The sequence below is a fragment of the Ascaphus truei genome, chromosome 3, assembly GCF_040206685.1.
Source record: "Ascaphus truei isolate aAscTru1 chromosome 3, aAscTru1.hap1, whole genome shotgun sequence".
Classification (NCBI taxonomy): Eukaryota; Metazoa; Chordata; class Amphibia; order Anura; family Ascaphidae; genus Ascaphus; species Ascaphus truei.
The window spans coordinates 185,708,052-185,735,953 of NC_134485.1; the positions used below are offsets into that span (position 1 = coordinate 185,708,052).

General features: G+C 47.3%; 1 protein-coding gene across 6 annotated transcripts in view; it reads right to left on the reverse strand.

Moving 5' to 3' along the window:
* Window positions 1-27,902, reverse strand: part of TEX14 (testis expressed 14, intercellular bridge forming factor) — a 541,240-nt gene that overhangs the window by 396,018 nt on the left and 117,320 nt on the right. For all 6 annotated transcript variants that reach the window (XM_075589773.1, XM_075589772.1, XM_075589771.1 and 3 more), the window contains exon 10: window positions 15,381-15,559. In XM_075589773.1, the coding sequence (XP_075445888.1) occupies window positions 15,381-15,559 (179 nt within the window). The remainder of the gene's footprint in view (window positions 1-15,380; window positions 15,560-27,902) is intronic.

Here is a 27,902-nt window from a genome sequence, read left to right on the forward strand (position 1 = left end):
GGCGGCCACTAGCAAGCCGGGAAATCTCCCGGCTTGCGGTACCGGCCACACTTTAATAAAGTGTGTCGGTAGTGTAGATATGTGCAGCCTGTGTCTGTCTGTCAGCTCTCCTCTGCCCCCTCTCAGTGTCTGAGAGAGACTGCTGCCCCAGCGGCATTTCCTCTTTTAAAAGCAGGTGAGCTTACTTAATTAGGATCACCTGTGGACTGCCTAATCAGTGGGGTTAACTCCTCGCATACTGGAAAGCAGGCATACTGCCACCTCCTACTAATGTATACAGAGTCCATGACTCTGTCACAACTCATAAGGTTAATCTTCAAATTAAAATTACACACACTTGAAGTACTGTACGGCAATAAAAGACAGGTTGAATTGCAATTAGATTTTTAAGACAACTCGCGATCGCCCACTTCAGTTTCTCGACGGTATTGCAGACAAAGCAAAAATACTATTTTCTGCACTCGATCAAAACACTAGTAACCTCGCGTTTTAACACGAGAATATTTCGAGAAATCACGCATCATGACCCGGTAAGCAAAAGGATACAACGCTTGAAATGTTCGAATAATGGCCGCTGCATATCTATGATAATAAATACTAAAGTTATTGTTTGCAATTGCATGAAATACCAACATGCTAGTATTGCAGTGTCCAAATACAAATTTAGCCTAAAAATATATATGAATTATGATTTAGGAACTAAATATCTGGAAGACTTCTCTAGATCTGTTATTTACTTCCTACTAATTAATTTGTTGCACGTGACCACATGTACAGTTTAGGAAACTTGAATAGAAATAGAATGGGAAGGTTGTGTTGTATGTCAGGCCTTAGTGTGTGTACTGTGGCATCTACTTTGCACTAATCATTATGTGCAGCTTGAGTGGCCATTGGATCAGATGAGATTGCCTTTAATTAATAATGAAATATGAATCTTTATATTTTGTGTACAGTTTGTTATGCAAAGAGCTTGTTATAGTTATTTAATCTGTTTTACCTCTCTTTCTTAGATCTTAGACCTATATTTTTTTAATGTGGAGCATTAAGTATTCTTAATAAAGATTTATTTAATTGATGGGTTTATTACTCATGGTAAATTGGGACTTATACTATTCTACCTAAAGAGATAATGCACGGTTGTCAAAGGAGGTAAACAACTGCAGAATCCGTATAACATTTTTAACGGGAAGAGACGGTACTGGGTCCAATTCTAAATGGACCCTTGAAATATCGAAAAAGTGATGATGTTGTCTCCGGCCAACTTCAGTATTTGGGGAAAAGGGATTTTCTCTTCTGGATGAGAACGTAGAATCAAAGGAGATTTGAGAGCCCATTGAAGCTGAAGATCTTTGACTGAATATAAAATCTTTGGGTCAGGAGGAGCATGGCCCATGTGGAGCAGATGGAATTTCAAGTTGTTGGCAAAGAAAAGAGGAAGCTGATGAAGAGAAAATCAAGAACTGACCTTTTTTTCATCTAGAAGTCAATTTATGATATCTTGGGAATGAATCAGCAAGAGCAAGGATTCTATGCAGGTCAGAGTCAACTTATCGAGGATGTGTCCAGCCCAGAGAGTCTGGAGAGTCATGTAGTGGACATAAACGTTGATGTGTCCTCAGCACAAAGCCGGACTAGGTGAATTAGGTGAATTGGGTGGTGCCTAAAGATGGTTAGGGCAAATCATTTGATTGTATAATATTTTTTTGTGTCATCTGCAAACATGAGCAGTATTAAGTCTACGCAAAAAGAGGCTGCAATCCTTGATTACATGCGAGCTGTAAAAGGAGACATAATCTACAGCACAGACATTGTTTATTGAACTAAATCACGACGGCACGCCGAGATCTACCCCAGCTGCCGCCAGTAACAACCGCGCGCCGCCGCGTTTCCCCCACGCACCCCCCCTCCACTTCACGCGCAATTTACCTCCCTTCCCGACCCCGTACCCGGCTCCTGCTCTGCCCCTCTGCTTCCCCGCACCCCCGCTTACCTTCATTTTATCTCCAGGGGTGTCGGGGAAGCCTGTGGAAGCCGGGGAAGACGGGGAAGCCGGGCGCGCATGTTACTGTGACGTCACAGTGCGCCGCCACGCGCCGCGGCTACCCGCTTCCCAGCCGCATGGAGCCGGCGGCTTTTGCTTCAATAAACAATGTCGCTACTGTATCTTCAAGAATGCACACATTATAGCTCACTAAGCAAAACAGTGGAAGTGGGGGGCTTCAGCGTGGTTCGGGGGCAGTGAAAGTAGCAACGCAGAAATTGGAGTCCTAGTGTAGAACCCAAAAGTGAACATTTTGAAATCTACGATAATAGATCCAGGCTGCTAAATTTATTTATTTATTTATTTTGGTGGAGGGCTTTAGGTTTAGGTTATTTAACCTTTATGCGTCCACGATAAAGAAGGACAGAGCAGATTTACTGCATAAACTGAGTCTTTTTTTTTTTACCAGGGATAGAACCCACAATGATAGTTGGGGACTTTAACGGTATCATCAACAAGAAAGATAGAGAACGAGAAAGACAGCACCGGGAAATACAGAAAAAGATACTATCTGACTTTAAAGCAGCAAAACATGTGAAATCTTATATGTTGTTTTTTTTTTTAATAAATCAGTTGTGTAGTATTAGATATTAGTGACTTTTTTTTTTTAATTCAACTCTTTATGCCATTTTTTATTTGTTTAAAACATTGTTTGATTTCTATAGCAGGCTTTAGCCCACCTTTCAAGCAGTGCAAGATATAAAATATAATAATTTGTTGCAAATGTTCCCAGCAGTTTCAGCTGTAAACTGTAACAATAGATACTGGTACCATAGTATTTGTAAGGATACATTGTAGCTGCTGAGTTACACTGACTGAAGCAGCCATTATGTTCAGCACACAATCATGATTTTGACAGATTCATAACAGGAGTACCAAACGATTACAGCTTAGGTAACAATGTAGAATTATACATTGTCACGTGCTTTACATATACAAATAATAAAATAAGAATAAGAAAAGTTGAAAAGTAGTATTGTTGCTTTAAGTTTGTTCACAATTATAGACTCTTAACTAAAGAAGTAAGGGGTTACATCTGCTCAGCAAAAAAAGGCTCGGCCATGTCTAGAGTTGATTTTTGCTTTACTTTCAAAGATATTAACATGCAAACATTAGCTTAAAAAACAAAAACAATTGTGATCATGTCTGGATAGAATGCATGATATGCTTGGGAAAGACTGTTGTGTATGGGAAGTATCTCTGGAAGTTTAATGTAATTTTGTTGGAGGATGAAAGAGTTAGAAAACAATATGAATGGTTTCATGAAATATTGCGGCTAAGAGAGAGTTCGAGGATGAGGTTGGATGGTGGCAAATGGTAAAAAAGAAGACAAAGTAATTTTTTTTTAGGAAGGGATGTGAAAAAGTGAAGAGAGAAATAAACGAATATGACAGCTGGCATTTGAAGCTGCAATTCTTAAAATGAGGAATCTTGACTACCTGACACGCCTGTATGCCCGCAGACCTGGCAAGACCCCAATACTGAGGTGGGAACGGTATTACCACACACCCACAGCAGTGGGGGCAAGCCCGGAGTGTGGCATGGCGTTGCTGGGCCTGTTGGAAGATAGTTAATATACTTGCAACGTCTTGGTGGTATAACGTAAGAATGGTCGTGTCCGTGCGCCAAAGTCCAGGGGTCCAGAAAGCAGAGTAGTCAAGTTCGTAAGCCAAGTCCAAGGGTTCCAGAGGTCAGCAAAGTAGAGTTCGTAAGCAGGGTTTCAGGGGTAACAGAGAGCAGGGTAGTCCAGGACGACCAGGGGTCAAAACCAGGGAAATCCAAAGATAAGCAGGAGCAGGAACAGGCTGGAACACAGAGAGAGCAAAGCATAGGACTGCACACACAGGGATAACAGGAACTATGCAGAGCAATGATAGAGAGGACAGACAGGGATTATAAAGGAGGGAACACCAATAGGAGAGAGAGGAGGAGCAGAGGGAGAAGAAGGAGACAGCAGGGATAGGTCAGGAGGAGAAGAGGAGGAGACAAGGGGATCAGACAGAGAGATTGCTTGCAGGGCATGGGAGGAGGAGTTAAGAGACTGACAGGCCTTAGAAAAGTAGCGTGTGCGCGCCCTCTGTAAACTGAGAGTGCGCGCGCACAGGCTGCGTCACGAGACGCGCGGAACGCCGTGGGCACATTTGCGGAGGGGAATGGAGGGGACAGCCACCGGAGGTGAGTGAATGGAAGCGGGCACTGAGGGGCTCGGGGGCCGCGCGGGTGCGCGAGACTTGCGGGGCGCGCGCCGTGGCAAGGGAACGGCGTCAGAGGCTGCCGGAGAGGAACAGGAGTGGGTAAGCGAAGGGAGGTTAGCAGGGGAAGGGACAGAGAGGGCGACGTCAGGAGCATAAGAAGGGGAAGGAATTCCCTGAACCGTCACAGTATCCCCCCCTTGAGGATCGATCTCCGAGCGATCCAGCCATGGTTTTTGTGGAAATTTTTGATGAAATTGTTGGAATAATCTTGGGGCATGGATATGACGTGCTGGTACCCACGAACGTTCCTCTGGACCATAGCTCTTCCAGTGGACAAGGAACTGGAGTTTGTTTTTAGACCAGCGAGAATCAATGATGGATTGGAACTCGTACTCTTGTTGTCCTAGGGTGGAGACTGGACTAGGTTTACGAGAGGGATCCGGAAAATGTGAACTGTGTACAAAGGGCTTAAGGAGGGAGACGTGAAACACGGAAGGAATCCTCATGGTGGGGGGTAGGTCAAGACGATAAGCGACTGGGTTGATTTTCTCTATGATCTTGAATGAGCCCAGAAATCTTGGAGATGGAGTCTTGAGCTTGATATTCCTCGAGGACAACCACACCCTGTCACCAGGCTTGAAAGAAGGCCCAGATTGACGTTGACGATCCGCGTGGGTCTTTTGTTTGGCAACCGCAGATTGTAGGGTTTTGAGGATCCTTATCCAATATTCCTGTAGGGTCGTAACATGAGAGTCGGCCACAGGAACGCCAGAAGGGGAAGAAGAGAGAGGAAGACTACTGGGGTAGAAGCCGAAATTAATGAAAAAGGGAGACTCCTGGGTAGACTCATTTTTGAGAGAGTTGATTGCAAATTCGGCCATGGCAAAAGATCCACCCAGTTGTCCTGTGAGTCAGATACGAAGCATCTTAGATATTGCTCTAGGGTTTGATTCATCCTTTCGGTCTGACCATTGTTTTGAGGATGGTATCCAGAGAACAGGAGTGAAATTCCGAGTCTCTGGGAAAATGCCCGCCAGAATTTAGAGATTAATTGAGATCCACGGTCAGAGACAATAGAAATGGGAACGCCATGTAATCTGAAAATTTCCTTGGAAAACACATCGGCCAGAGTAGCAGAATTAGGAAGGCCCTTGAGGGGAATAAAGTGTGAATGTTTAGAGAATCTGTCTACTACGACCAGAATGGTGTTCATTCCTTTGGAATTGGGCAATTCGACAATGAAATCCATCGAGATATGTTTCCAGGGTTGTTCTGGAATGGGAAGAGGCAAGAGGAGTCCAGAAGGTTTGTGGTTGAGCGTTTTACTCTGGGCACATACTGCTGCGGCCAAGTTTATTCGAGCATTTGCCCGTTCTTGGCCGCAGCAGTAGCATGGCGCGCGCCCGAGGGTGACGGGCGCGCGCCGAAGCAGCGGAAGAGCGCCCTCCGATCGGGGCGCTCTCCCTACCGCTGCCGGGTCCGCCGGGTCCCCCGGAACCCCCTGCCGCCGTCCCGCGATCGCGGTTACACCAGGGCTCCCTCGGGGAACCCTGGACGCGCGTGCAGGGGGCGCAGGCTCCCGAAGACGCGTGACCGCGCCCGAGTGGCGGCCACTAGCAAGCCGGGAAATCTCCCGGCTTGCAGATCTGGCCGCAGTGTAATAAACTGTGTCGCCACTGTACAGGACAGGCACTAGTAAAGTCAAAAATGTCTTTGTTCATCTTCGGCCACCAAAATGTCCGTTTAATAAGATCTGCTGTCCTTTTGAAGCCTGGATGACCGGCAGCTTTAGAAGAGTGACCCCAAAGTAAAATCTTATGGCGAAAGCGTGGAGCTGTGTATAAGCGCCCTTCTGATACCCTGAACCTGCTGGGAATGTGAGCTTGAGCTTTGTTGATTTCGTCCAACACATCGAAGTTGTTAGCGGAGATTATACATTTGGCAGGAAGGATAGGTTCCGTGGTTTCATTAGTTTCGGTTTCCGTGGCGAACTGGCGAGAGAGAGCGTCTGCTTTGACATTTTTGGTACCAGGAATGTATGAAATGGTATAGTTAAAGCGGGAAAAGAAGAGAGACCACCGAGCTTGGCGGGATCCCAGACGTCGGGCCCCCTCCATATACAGCAAATTTTTATGGAGGGTGAGGATAGCAACCGGTTCCTTGGTACCTTCCAAAAGATGCCTCCATTCTTGGAGAGCCAGTTTAATGGCCAAAAGTTCACAATTACCAACATCATAATTCCTTTCGGCAGAAGAAAATTTCTGTGAAAAAAAACCACAGGGATGGAGTTTTTCTTGGGGAGAAGACCTCTGGGAGAGAACTGCACCAGCTCCCACGTCTGAGGCGTTGACCTCCAAAGTGAAGGGGAGGGAGGTGTCCGGATGGCGTAGGATGGGTGCGGACACAAAAGCTTTCTTGAGCACCTCAAAAGCAAGAAGGTGGTATCGGCACCCATCTTGGTCAATGCGGTGATGGGAAGAGCAATAGAAGAATTTTTTTTGATGAATTTCTTGTAATAGTTGGCAAAGCCGAGAAAACGCTGCACAGCCTTGAGTGAATTAGGCAGCGGCCAATCAAGAACAGCTTTTAGTTTTTCTGGATCCATACAGAAGCCTTGGCTGGAGATGATGTAGCCTAGGAAGGCAGTAGAGGTCTGGTGGAACAAACATTTCTCCATCTTGGCATATAGGCGGTTATAACAGAGCCTAGACAGCACTAGTTTGGTATGTTGAATGTGTTCCTCCAGGTTGTTAGAAAAAATGAGAATCTCATCCAGATATACTATGACAAATGTTCCCAACACATCGCGGAAGATGTCGTTCATGAACTCTTGAAAGACGGCAGGAGCATTGCATAAAGCAAAAGGCATAACCAGATACTCATAGTGTCCTGATCGTGTATTAAATGCTGTTTTCCACTCTTCCCCTACCTTATGCGAATGAGATTATAGGCACCTCTTAAGTCGAGCTTTGAGAAGATTGAGGCCCCCTGGAGACGGTCGAACAGTTCAGAGATTAAAGGAACGGGATACCGATTCTTTAGGGTGATCTTATTGAGTCCGCGAAAGTCAATGCACGGCCTTTGGTGATTCATCCTTCTTCTTCACAAAGAAGAAGCCAGCCCCGGCAGGGGAGGTAGAGTTGCGGATGAATCCTATCCAAATTTTCTTGAATGTAGGACGTCATAGCCTCAGTTTCCGGAAGGGACAGAAGATACGACTTAGACTTAGGCAGGATGGTCCCAGGGATCAAATCGAAATGACAATCGTACGGGCGATGGGGAGGCAGAACCTCAGCTTGTACCTTGTTGAACACATCCAAGTATTCATGATACACGGTTGACAGGATCGATAGATTAGAAGGAACGGAATCCAGACCGGCAAGCACTGCAACAGGAGACACTGCAGGAGCAGAATCCGCGGACGAAGGCCACAGGATGGGCAGGGTACCGGTCCAATCAATGCGCGGATTGTGGAGTTGAAGCCAAAGCAATCCTAAAATAAGTTGGACAGTAGGAGATTGAAAAATATCGAAGATTATTACCTCCTTATGACCGTCGGCCAAGGACAGTGTGAGAGGGATAGACTCCCAAATGATAAACGCTGGCTGGAGTGGTCGGCCGTCGGTGGCTTCGAGACCAATGGGAGTTTTCCTTCTGACCATAGGAATTTGATTCTCCGAAGCGAAGTTCTGGTCCAGGAAGTTACCACCAGACCCAGAATCAATGAAAGCTTTTATCTGCAGGAAAAGGTTAGGACCCTCCAGAGTGGCAGGAAGCAAAAACTTCTTTGGGAGAGTTTCGGGGAGAGAGGGGCAAGGAGAAGCAGTACCCAGTAGAAGCACCTCTACCTTTACTGGGTGTGCCCGTCCCGGCTTCAGGGGACAATTCTGGAGACGATGTTCCGGAGAAGCAGAGTAGAAGCAGAGTCTATTCAGACGGCGTTGCGTTCTTTCCGTGGCCCGAAGTTGCTGACTGCCGACTTGCATCGGCTCCGGAGCCTCTAGTGCCAGGAGAGGTGTTGTAGGCGACCTGTGAGAGACAACAGAGGAAGAAAGAGAGCGAGAACAGTGCCTCTCATGCCGTCGCTACTGAGTACGCTGATCCATGCGTACGCTCAAGGTAATCAACTCCTACAGGGTCCTTCAAGGTATCTGAGAGTCCGTGCCTGTATGCGGCGGCGAGTGCCTCATCATTCCATTGGGTCGCTGCGGCAAGAGTACGGAACTCGATTGCGTATTTGGCAGCAGATCTTTGGGCCTGTGAAATATGCAAGAGAGAGAATGCGGCTGTCTCGCGCCGTGCAGGAGTATCAAACACTTGCTGAAATTCGCATCTGAACAGAGGATAATCCTGAGTTAGTTCGCTTTTACGTTCCCAGAGGGGGGAGGCCCAGGCGAGGGCGTCTCCGTTGAGCAAGGCGTAGATGTACGCCACCTTAGAACGACCAGTGGGAAACAGGGAGGGGGACATGTCGAATTGCACCTCGTATTGGTTTAGGAAATCGCGGCAGGCGAGGGGGTCCCCATCATAGCGATTAGGTGAAGGAATACGGGGTCCAGAGGTGGCATAGGTTGTGGCAACCGGGGGGTGCTGGAGCCATAGGGGTCTCCTCAAGGAAGAGTTTAGCCAATTGCTGGGAGACTGTGGACAGCTGGTTGCTCACAAATTGTAAGGCCTCTATAGAAAGACCAGTACCCACCTCAGGGGGGTCTGCGTTTGTTGGGCTCTGCATAATGACACGCCTGTATGCCCGCAGACTTGGCAAGACCCCAATACTGAGGTGGCGCGCGCCGTGGCAAATGAAAGGTGTCAGAGGCAGCCGGAGCAGAACAGGAGTGGGTAAGCGAAGGGAGGTTAGCAGGGGAAGGGACAGAGAGGGCGACGTCAGGAGCATAAGAAGGGGAAGGAATCCCCTGAACCGTCACACTACCTTATAGATGAATAAATAGAAAGGAAAAACAATTACATTTCAGGCTAAGATAGATACAGTGGAGAGATGAAAAATGCACCCAATTTCTCATTAAAAAGGCCCTTTCCACTAAAGAAAGAATGATGTGTGTAAAGGATTCAAATAAGAATTACTGTAAGTCAATGGGAGGGAGAGAATGTTGGTAGTAATAGAGAATTATTATGAAGATTTATATGCAGCTACAGTAAATCCAGAGACGTTAACTTTGAGAAATACGCCTTGAATTATTTAGAAAATAAAGTAGTGACAGAGGACCAAGAATTCTTGGTAAGAAGAATGAAGATGAAAGAATTAGAAGAAACTGTACAGGGATAAAAAAAAAGCCCAAATTAGCGATGGTTTACCCTAAAAGTCCAATTTTACTTTTTGGAATCACCATGCATGGATCACTGGAGAACTTTTACAGCCTTTGGCCTGGAAGAACTTTAAAGAATGCCCTGGAGCACAGAGGTCACGTCCCCGGTGACATTGTGCACTGTCCACAGAGAGCACATACACTTGGGCTCCAGAGAAAAAACCCACATAGTACTGATTGATCATCTTAGGTCGTAATTGCTCCATTGTACAGTATACACTGAGTAAAATATCCTGTACGTTTTTGAAGATTAAACAGAAGAAATGCACACAGAACCACAGGGAAAGGGTTTGATGATAAAAGGACAATCATTTATTTATGGAGGTAGTGTAAGGATTCTGCTGGATCCGTGCCAGGTTTTCACAAGCTCCAGGTTTTCTGTCTCTCCTGCCCTTTCTGGTCACTGTGGCCATTTTGGGTACTGGCAGTCTGCATATAAGGCTGCTGTTACTACAGGGAGTTGTCAAGCAAAATTCCACCATTTGCAGCTCCTGTTGGTCTTTGCAGTTATGCTTTACCATCTTGCCTGTTTTTATACCCTGTTGGTGACCAAGGACTGTGACCCCGACCTCGCTGCCTTCCGCCGGCCCTGACCTCCGCCTGTCTCCTGGACTTTGCAACTCTGCCGCTAGCCCTGACCCCTGCCTGCTTACCGACCACGGATACTCTTACAGGAATCTGTCCCTGGGCTCTGGTCGGTTTATTTTACATCCCTACCTCAGCCCTGCGGGTCCGCTTCCTTATTTGAGACGAGCACCATCACATTTTGCTCAGCAAAACATGGACCCCGCTGAGGTAGCGCGAGCCGAATCTCTCTAACGGAAACTACTCGGAGATCATGAGACACGCCTCGCCCAGCAAAACCAACAGCTGTCACTCATTTCTAGCCGATTTCAGGACATTATCACCCGGCTGGATACATTCCACGTGGGTTCTATCCCTGCACCGCCATTGCTGGCAGCGTCATCTCTGTCATCCCCTACGCCCAGGGAAGCATGGATCCCGACACCTCTACATTATGGAGGAGACCCTATAACGTGTAGAGGATTTTTGAATCAATGTTCAATCCAGTTCGAACTCCAGCCCTCCATTTTCTGCACCCATCGATCCAGGATAGAATACGTCACTTCCCTACTGACAAACGAGGCTTTAGCCTGGGCCTCCCCTCTCTGGGAAAAGGAATCCCCACTGATTGACAACGCCGCTGACTTTCTCCAAGCATTCAAAAGAGTTTTTGACGCTCCCGGTCGCAGGTCTACTGAGCTCCTTCGAATCCGGCAAGGAACCCGCACTGTGGGCCAGTATGCCATTGAATTCCGTACCCTTGCTGCGGGCTGGAACAATGAAGCTCTGTTGGCTGCATTTTGGCATGGCCTTTCTGAGTGTTTAAAGGATGAACTGACTAGCCGCGACACCCCCAAGAACCTGGAGGAATTAAATATCCTCTGTATCCGAATGGGTCTCCGGATGCGAGAAAGACAGACCGAGCGAGACCGCCCCACAAAAACCCCAATAATTCAGCTTGCCTCCCACTTTCAGACTCCTGTAAACTACAACTCTCTCACAAGAGGAACTGATGCAATTAGGTGACACCAAATTACCTGAACAGGAGAGAACTAGTAGACGTGTCAGGGGGCTGTGTCGGTACTGTGGACTCAAAGGTCATCTTGCCCGAAATTGTCCTAAATCAGAAAAACTCCAGTGTCCAGAGAAGATAGAGGAATATTCTCTTGGCATTTCTTCTATTCCTCCACTGTCACAACCTTCACGTCTACTCCTGCCGGGTTCACTCTTCTGGGGACAAGCCTCCATCTTCACTCAGGCTTTGGTGAATTCAGGGGCCGCAGGAAATTTCATTGACCATGCATTTGCGGATCTTCACTCCCTTCCTCTCCGTACTAGGGAGATTCCGTTACTGGTAGTGGCCATTGATGAAAAATCTCGGTTACCTGGGACCATCACCCTCGAGACTAAGCCTTTGCTGGTTGCGGTTGGAGCACTTCACAAAGAGACACTGTCATTCTATGTTATTTGCTCTCCCTCAACTCCAATGGTGGTAGGACTTCCCTGGTTGCAGCACCACAACCCTAAGATTGATTGGGCAACCAATCAAGTGACAGCCTTGGGACAACATTGCCATGGATCCTGTCTCCCGATGTCTCGTACTATCTCCGAGGTCCAGCTACCTAAAGAGACTTCCTCGTCATACCTGCCAGTTTCTTACCAGGACTTTGCCGATGTATTCGACAAAAAAAGTAGAGGAGTTACTGCCACATCGACCTTATGATTGTGCAATCAACCTGCTCCCAGGGGCTATCCCTCCTAAAAACCGCACTTATCCCCTTTCGAAACCAGAAACCAAAGCTATGCGGGAATACATTTCGGAGAAACTTCAGTGTGGGTTTATTCGCAAATCAAGTTCTCCCGCTGGTGCGAGTTTCTTCTACGTTTAAAAATAAAATAAAAAAAAAAGACAGTTCTCTCAAGCCATGTATCGACTACAGAGGCCTAAATAAAATCACAGTAAAGAACCGATATCCGCTACCCCTCATTCCTGAACTGTTCGATCGCTTACGCAAGGCTACAATCTTCACCAAACTGGATCTTCGAGGAGCCTACAATTTCATCCGGATCAGAGAGGGTGATGAGTGGAAAACAGCCTTTAATAATCGTGACGGCCATTACGAATATCTATTCATGCTATTCGGCTTATGCAACGCATCGGCCTTATTTCTAAATTCATCAACGAGATTTTCCTTATCTTATCCAGTTCATTGACCGAACATCGGGCACAGGTTAGATTGGTCCTCCAAAGACTTCAGGACCAATCCCTCTTTGCCAAGCTCGAGAAGTGTCAATTCGGACAGAAGATTTCTTTCCTTGGGTATTTCATCTCTTCCCCTTGGGTTCGAGATGGATCGTGCAAAAGTATCGGCAGTGTTGGACTGGCCCTTACCGTTAGGCCTCAAACCGAAAAAACGATTTCTTCGGTTCGCCAACTACTACCGACGATTCATCAGGAATTTTTCCAAGGTGGTTGCACCCATTATGGCTCTAACTAATAAAGGGGCAAATCCTAAAATATGGCCCTCCAAGGCTTTTCTGGCTTTTGAGAAGCTCAAGTCTGCCTTTTCTTCCGCACCTGTGCTATTCCATCCAGATCCTACAAAACCCTTTGCGCTTGAAGTGGACGGATCCGATCTGGCAGCCGGAGCCGTTCTTTCACAAAGGAAGGATTTTCATGCGAAACTCCACCCTTGTGCCTTCTTTTAAATTATTTTATATCGCACAAAAAGGACTATGACCTTTGGTTAGAAAAACTTGCGATTTCCTCGAACGAATCTTTTGGTGGCCAGAGCTCCGCAAAGACATACAGGAGTTTTTGGCAGCCTGCGTTATATGCGCTCAGATGAAGGTGCCAAGGACGTTATCCTGTGGATTGCTCCAGCCATTGCCAGTTCCCACCTGCCCGTGAACACACCTCTCCATGGATTTTATTGTGGAGCTGCCTACCTCCATGGATATGACCCCGACCTCGCTGCCTTCCGCCTGCACTGACCTTCACCTGTCTCCTGGACTTTGCAACTCTGCCGCCAGCCCTGACCCCTGCCTGCTTACCGACCACAGATACTCTAATAGGACTCTCTCCCTGGGCTCTAGTCGGTTTATTTACATCAGCCCTGCGGGTCCGCTTCCTGATATTAGATGAGCACCATCACAGGTAGGTCTGCAGATAACTACTATACACTGTCACACAACAGCCATTTATAGACAACTTGCAGCCCATTAAAAAAAAAAATGAGGGTATATTTTTTAAAGATATACCATTTTTGCATTATAAATTTGCATGAATATTTTACAACTGCACAATGATAAAACTTTTATTTAACATAAAAGTAAAGGCAAATCAATTTACAGAGTGAAAATAGTATGTATGTTCACGACACGAACCCACACACCTCCATGACTCCGTCTGGGTCACTAGGAAATTGAGCTTCTACAAAGATTCCACCTAGCTAGCATCTGGGCCTCCTGGCAGCCAGGGACACCATTACCAACTACTCGTAATGCCCAAAACAAAATAACCAACCAGGTAGTGTGCCACCAACTGGGTCCGCTAGAGGGGATACCCAAGAGTAACGTCCTGACATTTGCCATCTGTGAACGCTTTGATAAAGTCCTTAGTTGCAGGGCAAAGTCCTTGTGCAGGGTTAAGCTTGCTTTCCTCCAGGCAAGCCCTCTAGGCAAGTCTGCATCCTTTAGGCAGGGCCACAAACAGGAACTGAGAGCTCGGACAACTGTCCTGGGCCTGGCAGGTCCTGGAGGGCCTGCCCGACTGATACCGGAAGTCGGCCCAAATTTCATGATCGTATGCCTTTTTGGCCCTCGTCCACCACCTGGCTGGGGTCCACAAAGGTTGTGTCTCCAGTTCGCTGCCTGCAGATACCAGTTAACCCCCCTCAACAACACATTGGCCTCTGAACTGCCGCTGAAAAAATACACCAACCCTGCTCAAGAATCTGGGGAGGCTGGCAATGGTTATACCAAGGAGTAATTTGATGTGTGAATGAAAAAGACTTACAAAAGTACCAATTGCGTGGTCAGTGAGTCTGGCCTGTAAACCAGGAGTCAATCAGAAGTCTCCCATGCTGATTAATCAGACGTGCGGTAACTGTGTTTGGCCAAAAACAGAAGAGGTAACACATCCCAGACACAGTCGCACCATCCTCTTTAGAGCAGAGGGACTGAGAAAGAATTAACTGAGTGACAGGGATAAACTGTCAAGTTATATTTTATTATAAGGCCTATTGTGTGTGCTTATTGTATAATGCATGAATAAAAATCTATTCTGGCTCACGTTTAACAGTAAGAGCATCACAGCCAAGAGGTGCTTTCTGTATAACCAGAAAGTTGAAGTTTTCAGGAGTCTGCATCATTGACCCGGTAGTAGTCTGCACAGCGCCATCTGCCCCACACCTTGACTTTTGTGTGCCTCCATTGGAAATGCAGGATTGCAACAGCCCGCTACAGGATTAACTTAATTTCCTAAAAGTCTCAGAAACCCTCAGTAGTTTAAATATCTTTGAATTGCCTCACTTTAAACGTGTGTAAGAATACTGTACCTGTTAATTCTGTTTGTCACTGTATCATAGGACAATGGTTCCCAATGTTTTGCCCTCACTGCTTGAAATTATTTGTTTTGTGAACCCTTAATTAATCAATCGTATTGCCTACTCATCAGACTATTGCCAACAAAACTGTTTGACAATACACTCGCATAGTAAGGCCGCAAACTGCACCACCGTGTGTGCAGAAAGCATGGTTGGTATAGCTGAGACTTACTGCAAGAGATTCTAAAGTCACACCCCCACACTGCCTTGCCACTGAGAATGCAAAGCATTGTGGGGAGCTACTTTGGAAATTCCTGCCATAATTGACAGCTGCTGTATACCACCCATTATGGTGCGGATTGGGTCCTTACTAAGTGCGTACTCCCCAGACAGGATCAGGAACCCACAATACTGCCTGGGATCTGCTGTTACATATTTATTTGGACGACACCTCCCGAACCCCCTATGGGGAATCACTGTCCTAGGACATAACTGAAAATAAGATGTACATATCAGCGTATATTTCCAGCGAAGTTCAGAGTTCATGTTTTCATGTTTAAATGACCAAAAGCAATAATACTTCTTAGCTGCAGTTATCAAAATATGGCAGGAAATAATAGCAAGGTCATTAATACTTCTATCAGTTCCTTTTCTATTATCCTATAGCAACATTTAAAATGCAAAAAAAGAAGATGTAAAAAGTCCTTACCTTTCTATCATGTACTCAAAGTGACTTATCTTAGCCAAGCCTGCTAAAACAATCTGTATGGCATGTGAAGAAAAAGAGCGATGGATAAAACCACGGTAGTGCAAAAACATCAGGGCATCAGTCACCTGAAGCAACAAATGCACTATGGTCTCCATGTGCAATATCGGGAATTCAGAGCGCTGAAAAAAGGATAATAAATATTATTAAATTATATGTTACCATAAAGTAAAAAGAGTAAATGAAAGCTACTTTCATCAGAAAATGAAGATCAAAGCAGGTTGTTGTACTGACCCTATGAATATATAGCATACTTTTAATCATTGCATAGTGATAATTATCTATGACGGTCACGAATGGCACGCCTGTGAGCACCTGAGTGTATATGTGACAAAAGTTAATACACACAGCTACCTAGCTGACCCACTTTTCACCCTGGCAGGGTGCCTCAATTGAGTAATATTCTCCCTTAATCCGTCACAATATATATCTCAAATCACTGCTTCCATCGCCACCACCAAAAAATGAATGTCAAGTTGTACTTAGCACACATAAATCTATTGTAGCAAAATGTGTCCGAAAATGCAATCACTCTCTTTAATATACCAAAGTATAGTGCCTAGGTGCTTAAAGTGCTTAGGTTACAGAAAATTATTATTACAAAAACATACAGTACAGTATATGCAGACAGTTCATAAAATAGAAGGATAAGCAAACAGAAATTCTATCCGCTACCACACAATAATATCTGATTTACCCCAATAATCCGTGGACATTGGAATGTGAGAGTTCATATTCAGACACTCCCCGGTTGAATTCTAAATTCATATTCTAAATGCATGGTTTTTATCCTAAAATCTTTCTGCATTGAGCACAGCATAAGCCCTCCTTCTGGGCATTTCCTTAACATCCCATTATCAATTTCCAGTGACACCTTTATGACTTGAGGAAAAAAAATTGTTTTCCTTTTAAATCAGAAGATGCCTGAATATCAGAATATCGGTATATGAAAGATCATGGGTTCAATTGTGGCTGTATTAAGTGTTGGACTGTCATTGGTCAGAGAAGAGTCATGTGACCCTCCTCTGCGCTCGAAAGTTAAATTGAAGCTTGGGAGAGCGTACGTAAGTGCCACGCACCAAGCACGTGGATGCAGCCTGATGAAGCAGGGAGAGGGCTGCAGATGCCGGGTAAGTCCTCGCGGAACCTGTGATCGTGGCGGCAATTTTTTTCCACGATCCCGGTTATAATGCGATTTCATTATGTGGACCCCAAGCACCACGTTACAACAGGGTTCAGCTGTATTTACAGATGCAGGGGCCGCTATACGAACACTTCACGCGTTGTATACCTCGGAATACCCATGTCATGGCGCGTGATTTCTTCCAACCTTACCACCTTAAGATGTGAGTGCAGGCGAGTGCAGAAAATGCATTTTAGTGTTCTGTTTTTTAAACACTTGAAATTGACACAGTATTGTATTGTATGTCTTTATTTATAAAGCGCCATTAATGTACAAAGCACTTTACAGTAGTAATACACGTGGTAATCAAATAAATAACAGATAATATAAATAACAGATCATTAAGGAAGGAGTCCCTGCTCCGAGGAGCTTACAGTCTAGTTGGTAGGTAGGGAGAACGTACAGAGACAGTAAGAGGGAGTTCTGGTAAGTGCGTCTGCAGGGGGCTAAGCTTTATATCATGTGTCCAGTATAATCCACAGTGCTATTCATATGCTTCTTTAAGCAAGTGTTTCTTAAGGTGGGTATTAAAGGTGGATAGAGTGGGTGCTAGTCGGGTATTGAGGGGAAGGGCATTCCAGGGGTGCGGGGCAGTCAGTGAAAAAAGGTTTAAGGCGGGAGAGGGCTTTAGATACAAAAGGGGTCGAAATAAGACATCCATGAGAAGAATGCAAGAGTCGGGATAATGCATAACGAGAAATTAGGGCTGAGATGTAAGGCGGGGCAGAAGAGTGTAAAGCTTTAAAAGTGAGGAGGAGAATCGAGTGTGAGATGCGGGATTTGATAGGAAGCGAGGAGAGTGAGTTCAGCAGGGCAGACGCTGAGACAGATTTAGGAAAGAGTAGATTGATTCTGGCAGCAGCGTTTGGATAGATTGTAGGGGAGACAGGTGAGAGGCAGGAAGGCCGGACAGCAGGAGGTTACAGTAATCATGACGGGAGAGAATGAGGGCCTGAGTCAGAGTTTTAGCAGTCGAGCAACAGAGGAACGGGCGTAAGTTTGTGATATTGCAGAGGAAAAAGCGACAGGTTTTAGAAATGTTTTGAATGTGAGAGGAGAATGTGAGAGAGGAGTCCAGTGTGACCCCTAAGCAGCGTGCTTGGGCTACTGGGTGAATGATCGTACTTCCAACAGTAATGTGGAAGGAGGTAGTAGGGTCAGATTTGGGAGGAAGTATGAGGAGTTCTGTTTTTGCCATGTTGAGTTTAAGGCGGTGGAGGGCCATCCAGGATGATATAGCAGAGACATTCAGAAACTTTGGTTTGTACAGCAGGTGTGAGGTCAGGTGTTGAAACGTATATTGGTGTGTCGTCAGCGTAGAGGTGATATTTAAACCCAAGAGATGTTATTAGGTCACCTAGAGAGAGTGTGAACAGAGAAAAGAGAAAAGGTCCCAGGACAGAGCCCTGGGGTACCCCCACAGAGAGATCAATAGAGGAGGAGGTGGTGTTAGCAGAAGAGACACTGAAAGTACGATGGTAGAGGTAAGAGGAGATCCAGGATAGAGCTTTGTTTCCGAATACCAAGAGTATGGAAAATGTGAAGCATACGGTGTTAAATGCTGCGGAGAGGTCGAGTAATACGAGTGTAATGACCTCTGTGTTTGGCAGCATGGAGGTCATCAGTTATTTTAGTGAGGGCTGTGTCCGTGGAGTGAGCAGTGCGGAAGCCAGATTGTAGAGGGTCTAGGACAGAATAGGTGTTGAGAAAATGAAGCAAGCGAGAGAATACAAGACGTTCAAGGAGTTTAGAGGCAAAAGGCAGGAGGGAGACAAGTCGATAGTTAGAAGGACAGGTAGGGTCAAGCTTGCTGTTTTTGAGTAATGGTATAACTGTTGCATGTTTGAAGGAGGAGGGAAAGGTACCAGAGTAGAGGGAGAAGTTAAAAATGTGTGTGAGCGTAGGGATTATATTAGGACCAAGAGGTTTTAGGAGATGGGAGGGAATGGGGTTGTAGCGATGGAGGGGGTTGGGCCCAGAAATAAAGCGGTTACACCCCAAAGTGCCACCCCCACCATCGTATTGGAGGCGAGGGGTTAACTGTTATAATACTTATTGGTGTTTTTATCCCCCTGCTTCAGAACAAAATGTGTTTCCCCCTGGTTACATGTATTTCTCCCCTTACAGTGTGTGCACCCAACACATACACTGGGATCAGGTCGGGAGGGAAAGGGCGAATTGTATTAACATATTTATGGCCCTTTGTTCCCATTACCGCCTTTTCAATCCCCATTTGCAGCCCGTCCCATAGGTCGCCATTGGAGCTCCATGCAAGTCTATGGAGATTTTGGCCTGATATCAGAAAAGACCAGCAGGTGGCGCCCGAGAGGACGAGCGGAACTCCTCCATTGAAATGAATGGAGTAATGTCTTTCAATGGAGGATTCCTTGAGTCCGATCTCCAAGAATGAGTTGGCTGCCGGCCAAACTGCAATCCCCAAAAGCGGATACAATTTCAATAAAGAGATTTTGATCGCTAAATTGATCACGGCCAAGTTCATTCATATTAAAATTGTAACTCCGGTCCTAGGGCAGATAGCGGTCTAATTCTTTTTGCCCCTAGCTCAGGGGGACCCCCTTACTCGACCCCAACAGGGTCCGACGGGCAATGACCACGGGATAGGGTCGCGGCCACCACGAGGGTCGCCCCATTGACCGCAATGGCGGAGAAAAGCCGCGTGGCTTTAAAACACTAAGTCCAAAAGAGTGAAAACTGAAAATCCATATATCCGGTACTGTAAGGACTAGAGGGCTGGGATTTGGCCACCATTTAGTCACTGCTCCGGCATGATTGCATGGCAATTTCAAGCCCTCTCCGATCAACTGAACGGAATATGGGTAACTGTTTAAAGTGTGGTTCTGCCATTGACTTCATTGGCAGAGAAATGCAATTTCTAAAACATATCGTTTTAAAATGTAATATTGTATCTTCGGTTCGGCGGGTCGCAGCGAGCTGAAACTTGGCCACCATGTAGAGTCCCCTCCGGCATGAGGGTCTGGCAAGTTTTAGCCCGCTCGGCCCAACCGAACGGAATATTTTGATTTATATAAAATATTGTAACTGTACTGTATTTTATGCCTGGTAGAAAGCCCGCGAAAATCCCTGACCCATACGGTATGTTAATGGTCAGGGGGCCACTGATCAAAGGCTCATAGCCCCGGTTTGTATATACACGGTGGAGAGAACGCAGGACATGGCCTTTCATATGAAGTGCCATCATTTACACCTTTAGTCAGGTTTCACCGGCCCAGATCCCCATCTGGCAGACTTGGCGACGCCAACTCTTTTGAGTGGGGTTAGAAAAATGGGAGTCTGACTAAGGGATTGTGCGCATGGGCCAGCTACCTGGGGGCAAGTACCAAAGTGCTTACCACGTTAGCTGGCAGAAGGGAATTGGGTACAGATAATTGTCAACCAATATCTGAGACCCAATCTTAGGGATAGAGCCCAAATCCTATATAACTGATTGTCAGCTCTATGCTCAATGTTGTTCGTGACTACATCTGAATGATACCTGATGCCTTGATGAATTGCTAATCCGAATCCTGATTACTTCATTGCCCCATTCCAACGTAAGTGTATATATTCTGTGTGTTATTTCTTCAATATTGTGTGTTCACCTTCCCTGATGGAATAAACTTTCTTTATCATATCACAGTCACATTCAATTCAACCCAGTTATTTTGGTGTATATTATAACCCTGTAAACTATCGTGACAGGGGTCAAGAGAGCAAGTGGTAGAGGGAGAAGAGGAGATCAACAGTGACACAACCTCCTCTGAAACAGTGGAAAAAGAGTCAAGGAAGGCAGGAGGAGAGTTAGGAAGAGGTGTAGGATGGGAGGAAGAAACAGACGGGATGTTCTGACATATGTATTTCACCTTTTCCTTAAAATAGTCAGCAAAGTCCTGAGTGGAGATGGAGGAAGAAGAGGCAGCTGAGGGTGGTTTGAGTAGAGCATCAAAGACAGAGAAGAGTCGGCGTGGGTTAGACTTGTGCGTGTTGATAAGTGAAGACAAGTAGGCTTGTTTAGCTTGCGAGAGGGCAGTGTTGAGACAGGATAGCATAAATTTGTAGTGAAGGAAGTCTGCGAGAGAATGAGATTTCCTCCAGAGGCATTCAGAGGAACGAGTGGAGTATGTGCGTGTGGGAATTTAGCCAGGGTCTGGGGTTAGAAGGGCGAGGACGGCAAAGAGAAAGCGGGGCATGTAGATCAAGAGAGGAGGATAAGGCAAAGTTGTAGTTCCTGACCAGGTTGTTAGGGTCTGTAGCAGAGCTGGGAGAGGAGAGGGAGGAGCATAAAGTGGACTCAAAGTCAGGTAGGTGAATAGAGCGCAGGTTTCTGCAGAACTGGGGGGTAGATGGAGTTGGAGAAGGGGAGAAGCGAGATAGAGAGATGAGATGAGGTGATGGTCAGAGAGAGAAAAGGGGCAAATGAAGAAATCGGAGAGAGAGAAGTTTTTAGTGAAAACCAGATCTAGGTAGTGGCCATCCTTGTGGGTGCAGGCTGCAGTCCACTGTTGAAGGCCAAAAGAAGAGGTTAGAGAGAGAAAGCGGGAGTCCCAAGGGAGAGCGGGGTCATCAATGTGGCAATTGAAGTCCCCAATGAGAAGAACAGGGGAGTCTGAGGAGAGAAAGAAAGAGAGCCAGGATTCAAAGTGAGAAAGGCAGAAGGGGGATCAGTAGAGGTAGGTGGGCGATAGATGTCTGCCACGTGGACAGGGAGAGGAGAGAAGATCTGGACAGTGTGAGCCTCAAAGGAGGGAAAAGCAAGAGAGGGAGGAATAAGAAGGGTTCAGTAATGGCAGAGAGAGGAGAGCAGGAGCCCCACACCTCAACCCCTTCCATCAGGACATGGAGTGTGGGAGAAGGAAAGGCCACCATAAGAGAGGGCAGCTTCTAGAGCAGAGTCAGACTGAGTGAGCCAGGTCTCAGTTATAGCAAATAGGAGCAGAGAGTGAGAGAGAAAGAAGTCATGCAAAGAGAGGAACTTGTTAGAAAGGGAGCATGCATTCCAAAGAGCACAGGAGAAAGGGAGAGAAGAGGGAGGGTGGCAGGGGATGGGTATGAGGTTGGATGGGTTGACACCAGGAGTCGAGGTTGCATTTGGCAGACGAGGACGAGCATGTAAGAATAAGGCAGGGGCGAGGATTGGGAGAGATATCCCCAGAAGCAAGGAGGAGAAGCATGGATAGAAAGAGAATGTGTGAGGATGATTTGTAGGGGTGTGATTTAGTGCAGGCAATATAGCTATGCAGTGTCAGAGGGCGCAGGTAAGAAAGGAGTTCATGTGAACTCAGAAGTGGTGAAGAAAGGTTGAGATGGAGATATATGAATAGAGTTAGAGACATAATGAGCATGAGCCTGGTGAAAGGAAGTGTATAATTTGAGAAGAAGTGAGGCCACAGCAAAAATAAATGGTAAAGGCAGCATCACAGCAATAGTAAAGTTCTGAGAAGTGCAGTTTGGGATAGATACTATCCTCCTTTTCAGCGTTGTTCAAATACAGGAATCAGGGCCAATAGGTGTTGTCCACTTCTTCTTCACTTCTTTTGAACTTCCTTTTAAACTTCAGTTGTCCTGTCCTGCCACTTACAATGTTCCACTTGGACATGTGCTGCAGGCAGACTAAAGCTGTTCTGACTGGGTTTAAATGGACCTAAAAAGTCACCTGACTGTTTGGTTCTGTCTGCTTAATTAGTACATCTGAGGCAAATTCAAACAGAGTTTTCTACCCAGGGTGTTCCCTGCCTAGGTGTGAAAGCTTTATTTAATTAATACTAGGAGACAGGATTCAAATGTGGGATATTACCTAAGATTGTTTCAGTAGCACAGTAGCACAGTACTGTACACATTACAATTCCTTAATTTCATTGCACACAAAGAAACAGAATCCATGAAATAAACACGGGTGCCTGGGGTGATTGGCCGCGTTAATGCCGCATGCAATACAGCAGAGCACACGAAAACGGCTCCGTGATTTGTTTGAATAACAGCTGCTGCATCTGTAATTTGTCTGATCGCACATTTTACAGAGATATACAGCTGAATCCCGTTATAACACGGTGCTCAGGGTCCACCCGATGCCACTGCGTTATAACCGTAATCGCGGAAAAAAATAGCTGCCGCGATCAGGTTCCGCGTCCGCCGAGGGGGAAAGAGCTGGGATAGCTCTGTGCTACACCTCCCTCCCTCCTGCTGTTCTGTCTGTCTCCCCACCCTCCCCCAGTTTCTCCAGCAATCAGAGAGCTGCAGGCACTGCAGGTAGTAAGGGGAGTGAGCACGACTCAGGGCTGCAGCCTCCCTCTTCATGCAAATTTTAGTCACATGATCTCCCCGGCCACTGATCACCCCGCACAGCAGCTTCTCCTCCTCCTCAACACCCTCTCACTGCCAAAATTTTCAAGGACGGCGGAAGAGCCTGCCGGTCTCCACACCCAGGTTAGTGCAAAGTGTCCCTGATCCCAGCTCCTGCAGTGAGTGAGGCTGAGAAGTAACACACACACACGCACAGGAGGTGGAGAGTAGAGGAGGGAGCTGTGCAGGAAGCCAGTGCCTCTGCAAAGGGCTGATGCTGGTCCCATAGGAGAACACACAGTATAGTTACTAGAGACGCGATCTGTCTCCTGATCCAGCACACAGCTGCGTCTCCTGCAATGGCTCCCCGGCTTACATCATGTATTGACGCGCATGCGCAGTGGGTTATGCGCTGCGGACACCGGCTCCAGTCGTCAGGTGATGACGTCAGAACGGGCCGTACTGATTGCAGCATTGAATTCCATCCGGTTACAGATCTGGAGGGAATGACTCCTGTACAGATATTGGTTAGAGGTATGGGACAGACAGGTGTGGTGCATCTTGATGCTGATTGGGTGATGCTGATTGGTGTATTTTGTTTGCGGTGCACTCTGGGTGGGGGTATATATGTTGGTCACTCACACTTGGTGTTTGCACGGCCCTGAGGAAGGTCTCCCTGTGGGACCGAAACGTTGGCTTTCGTGTAACTGTTTGTTTTTTTAATACAATTACCTTTTGGATTACTCCTTCCTGTATGCTGTCTCCTTTACCAGTTCTTGGACTGGCAACTATACTGTGTGTTCTCCTATGGGACCAGCATCTGCCTTATGTTGTACACCAGTGTGCTGACTGTCTCTGCGTTACTATCCATTTTCTATGAGTTGTGTACCAACGTATTTTTACACTATCCCTCTCTTCTGTGGCGTAGCTGAGAAGTGGATTTATTGGATGAGACGGCCATTCATGTTTATCATTTGTATGTGACGTTATCGTATATACTGTACGTGCTATGGAGGAATTTGCCGATATCACAGGGATTTTTTCTTCAATATCGGATGTGGCTGGCTTTAGTGATGCGGATGTAGCACAAATCCGCTTTGCAGTGGGGCCTGACAAGGTGGTGGATATCTTTAATGATCTCATCAAGCTTAAAAAACGTGAAGTGGACTTTTACTTACATGGTGTTACTTTGTCCAACTACCACAAGGCGAGGATGCTGTACCGTAGGCTTTGTAACGCTCGTCCTGCCCACAAGCCAGACGAGACCCCGGGACTGAGGTGGAAAGGGATAATACCACACACCTAACAGTAAACGGGGGCACGGCCGGAGTGTGGAAGTAGCGTAGATGGTCCGGGTAACAACAATAGAAAGAGTACCGTACTTGCCAACTCCAGCTGTGGGACCCCTGCTGTGTGAATGCTACCGGCGTCTGCCTTTGAGTAATAGACGCTCAGAGAGTCTGAATCAGTCCCTCTAACTGCGCGCCTCTCACAGGCGATCGCAGGGGGTTTATTAAAATTCTAAAATTACAGTTTTGTAGCAGGGGGTCTCCTGAGCTGAACAAAGTTGATTTCAGGTCCGGGGACCCCCTACGTCCCGAGTTACAGGCCCCGTTATGAGGTGCCGGTACACCCGCCATGTTAAAATCCTGTGGGATCGAATCAAAACAATGCAGAGGGATACCGGCACCCCATAACAGGGTCTGTATCTCGGGAAGTAGGGGGTCTCCAAGGCTGAAATAAACTTTGTTAAGCTCGAAAGAACATCTGCTATTAGCCCCCGCGTCTATTACACAAAGGCAGACGCCGGTAGCATTCACACAGCAGGGGTCCCTGCTTTTGGAAGCTAATGCGCCGCGGTCAGTTCTTTAAACACAGCAAGCTTTGTCCCCGTTGTGATCACGGTTTCCCGCATTAATTACCGCGTGAAGTGTTTGAATAACGGCTGCTGCATCAGTATATTCCGTAAGCCAATGGTCGTGGAATGGAGAGAGCAGCGTAGTTGAGTGTCCGTAAGCCTGGGTCGTGGAGTGGAGAGAGCAGCGAAGTAGATTGTCCGTAAGCCGTGTCCAAGGGATATAGAAGTCTGCAAGGTAAAGAGTCCAACGCCAAGTCCAAGGGTACCAGAGAGCAGCATAAATGAAGTCCAAAGCCAAAGGTCAATATCCAGGGAGGTCAGCAGAATATCCAGGGACAGGAACAGGGACTGAAAGACAAAAGGGGCCAGGCAACAGCAGACAGCACCAAGGTAGAGAAGCTATGCAGAGCAAGGAGGTAATGGTGAGGGGAGACTAAATAGGGGGTTGGGACCTATCAGAGGAAGGGGAGGAACGGAGGAATGGTCTGAGGAAAGACCTGATAGGAGGGAAGTGTTTGGGAAGCTGGGGCCTATCGGAGCAAGGGGAGGAATGGAGGAGCGGCCCGGGGAAGGACCTGATAGGGGAAAGGTGTCTGGGTAGCTGGGGCCTGTCACAGCAAGGGGAGGAGCGGAGGAGCGGCCCGGGGAAGAGCCTGATGGGAGAGAAGGGCCTGGGGGGCAGATCTGACGGGGAAGAGGCAGGGAAGCGTGTGGAGTGTGCGCCGCATCATTGGGGGCAGAGTCTGGTGCGCAGCGCCAGTAAATGGCAGCCTGGGTCCGCGCGCCGTAGGGGTGACGCGCGCGACCCGGAAGTATGGGGGAAGCGGGAGAGGGAGCCGCAAGGAGCGAGGTACGCCGCCGGGGAGCCTGGGCGGCATGTAAGAGAGGTAACGAGGCGCTGGCAGCGGGTATACCCACAGCGCGGATCCTTACAGTACCCCCCCCCCACCTAGAGGGTCGGACTCCGGACGAACCATCCAAGGTTTGAGGGGAAATTTTTGGTGGAATTGTTTGAGCAGAGATGGAGCGTGAAGATCCGTATGCGAGACCCAAGAACGGTCTTGGGGTCCGTACCTATTCCAGTGAACCAGAAATTTGAGTTTGCCCCTGAAGATGCGAGAGTCAATGATGGACTGGATCTCGAACTCCTGTTGTCCTGGTACAATGGGTAGAGGAGGCTGAAGCGAAGGATGAGCAAATCGTTTGCCTTGGATAAAGGGTTTCAACAGTGAGACATGGAACACGGGAGAAATCTTCATAGAAGGCGTCAGGCAAAGCTGATAGGCCACCGGATTAATTTGTCTCAGAATAGAGAAAGGACCCAGGAACCTGGGAGACAAATTAGGGGTTGGGGCCTTCAGTTTGATATTTTTAGAAGAAAGCCAGACCTTGTCTCCAGGTACGAACTTATGGGCCTCCCGACGAAGCCTATCTGCTTGTCTCTTTTGTCTTAGCACAGATTCTTGTAAAACTGTTTGAATCCTCCACCAAGACCCCTGTAGGGTGGATACCCTATCATCAGCTGCAGGAACTCCGGACCTAGGAGAATGCATGGGAAGGCGGGTAGGATGAAATCCGTAGCTTACAAAACCGGTGATTCTTGAGTGGACTCGTTTTTTAGAGAGTTAATCGCGAATTCTGCCCAAGGGAGCAACTCAGCCCAATTATCCTGAGAATCAGAAGAAAAACAAAGCAAATACTGTTCAAGGGACTGGTTCATGCGTTCAGTTTGCCCATTCGTTTGGGGGTGGTAGCCTGAGGAAAACAGAAGGTTAATGGCCAACCTCTGGGAAAATGCATGCCAGAATTTAGAAACAAATTGAGTGCTCCTGTAAGGAATCCACACCTCAGTTTACTGCTTACCTTGCCTCACAGACCTGTGCAGTCCTGGAACACTATCACTGCAACCTAGCCCTGTACTCACTCATTGGAGCAGTGCCTTCACACCCTCCTCCGGGGATTGGCCTGCTGGCCTTTAAGTACTGCATCCCCACAATCCTTCTCTGCCGAGCATAACCCTTCCTGGTTTTCACAAGTGGTCTGCCACAAGCCCTATGGCTTGGCACTGTTGTGTTCTAATCTCTCTAGTTCTATTCCCTAGTTCACGCAGAGTTCTGTTCCTGTCTCCTGTGATGAAGCAGAGTACTCTCCTTGTTTACTTCAGCTCCTTGTTTCCTAAGACCGGCTGCTAGTGTCACGCAGCGGTCTGTTCCTGTCTCCTGTGCTGAAGCGGAGGTTTCCCCAGTGTTGTCTTCAGCTCCCTGGTTCCTGGGGCCTGCTGCTCATTCTCTAATGCAGAGGCCGTGTCCTGGTTCCTGCGCTGAAGCGGAGGATTCTCCAGCCCGCTCAGGACTCTTGACCTGAAGCACTGGTCTACCACTGCTGCCTGGCGGTGTGCCCACTCCGGTCTACCTAGCACTTCCTGAGACCAGTACCATGGGCCATGGTCACCGCACGCGCAGAGTCCAATCCCGCGCTCCTAAGCTGAAGCGGGGAACTCCTGACTACCTGTTGCCGAACTCCTGCTTGAACAACGTTTACCCTGATGTCTCCAGTCCTGACCCTGGCTTATCCACTTACGATACTGCCTTCTCTAGTGCTGACCCTGCTACAACGACTACGTACTGCGCAATCCGGATCAGCCTGCACGGTCTAAGGTCGGTGCTTTTACAACCCCACCTCAGCCACGCGATCCGACCCAGGTTTGTGGCGAGCACAACCGTGACAGCTTCGATCCGAGACAATGGACCACGGGACGCCATGAATACGTAAAATCTCCTCTACAAAGATATCCGCCAAAGTACTGGAATTGGGTAGACCCTTGAGGGGAACAAAATGAGCTTGCTTGGAGAATCTGTCAACAATTACAAGAATATTAGTCATACCATTAGACGGGGGAAGATCCACGATGAAGTCCATGGCAATGTGGCTCCAAGGACGGTCCGGGACCGGGAGAGGCTTTTGATGGACAGATTTGTTTTGTGCGCAGACTGGGCAGGAGGAGGTGAAAGCTCTAATGTCCTTAATCATATTGGGCCACCAGAAAGTTCGCCGAATGAGATCCATAGTCCTCATAAACCCGGGATGGCCAGCAGATCTGGAGGAATGACCCCATTCAAGAATTTGG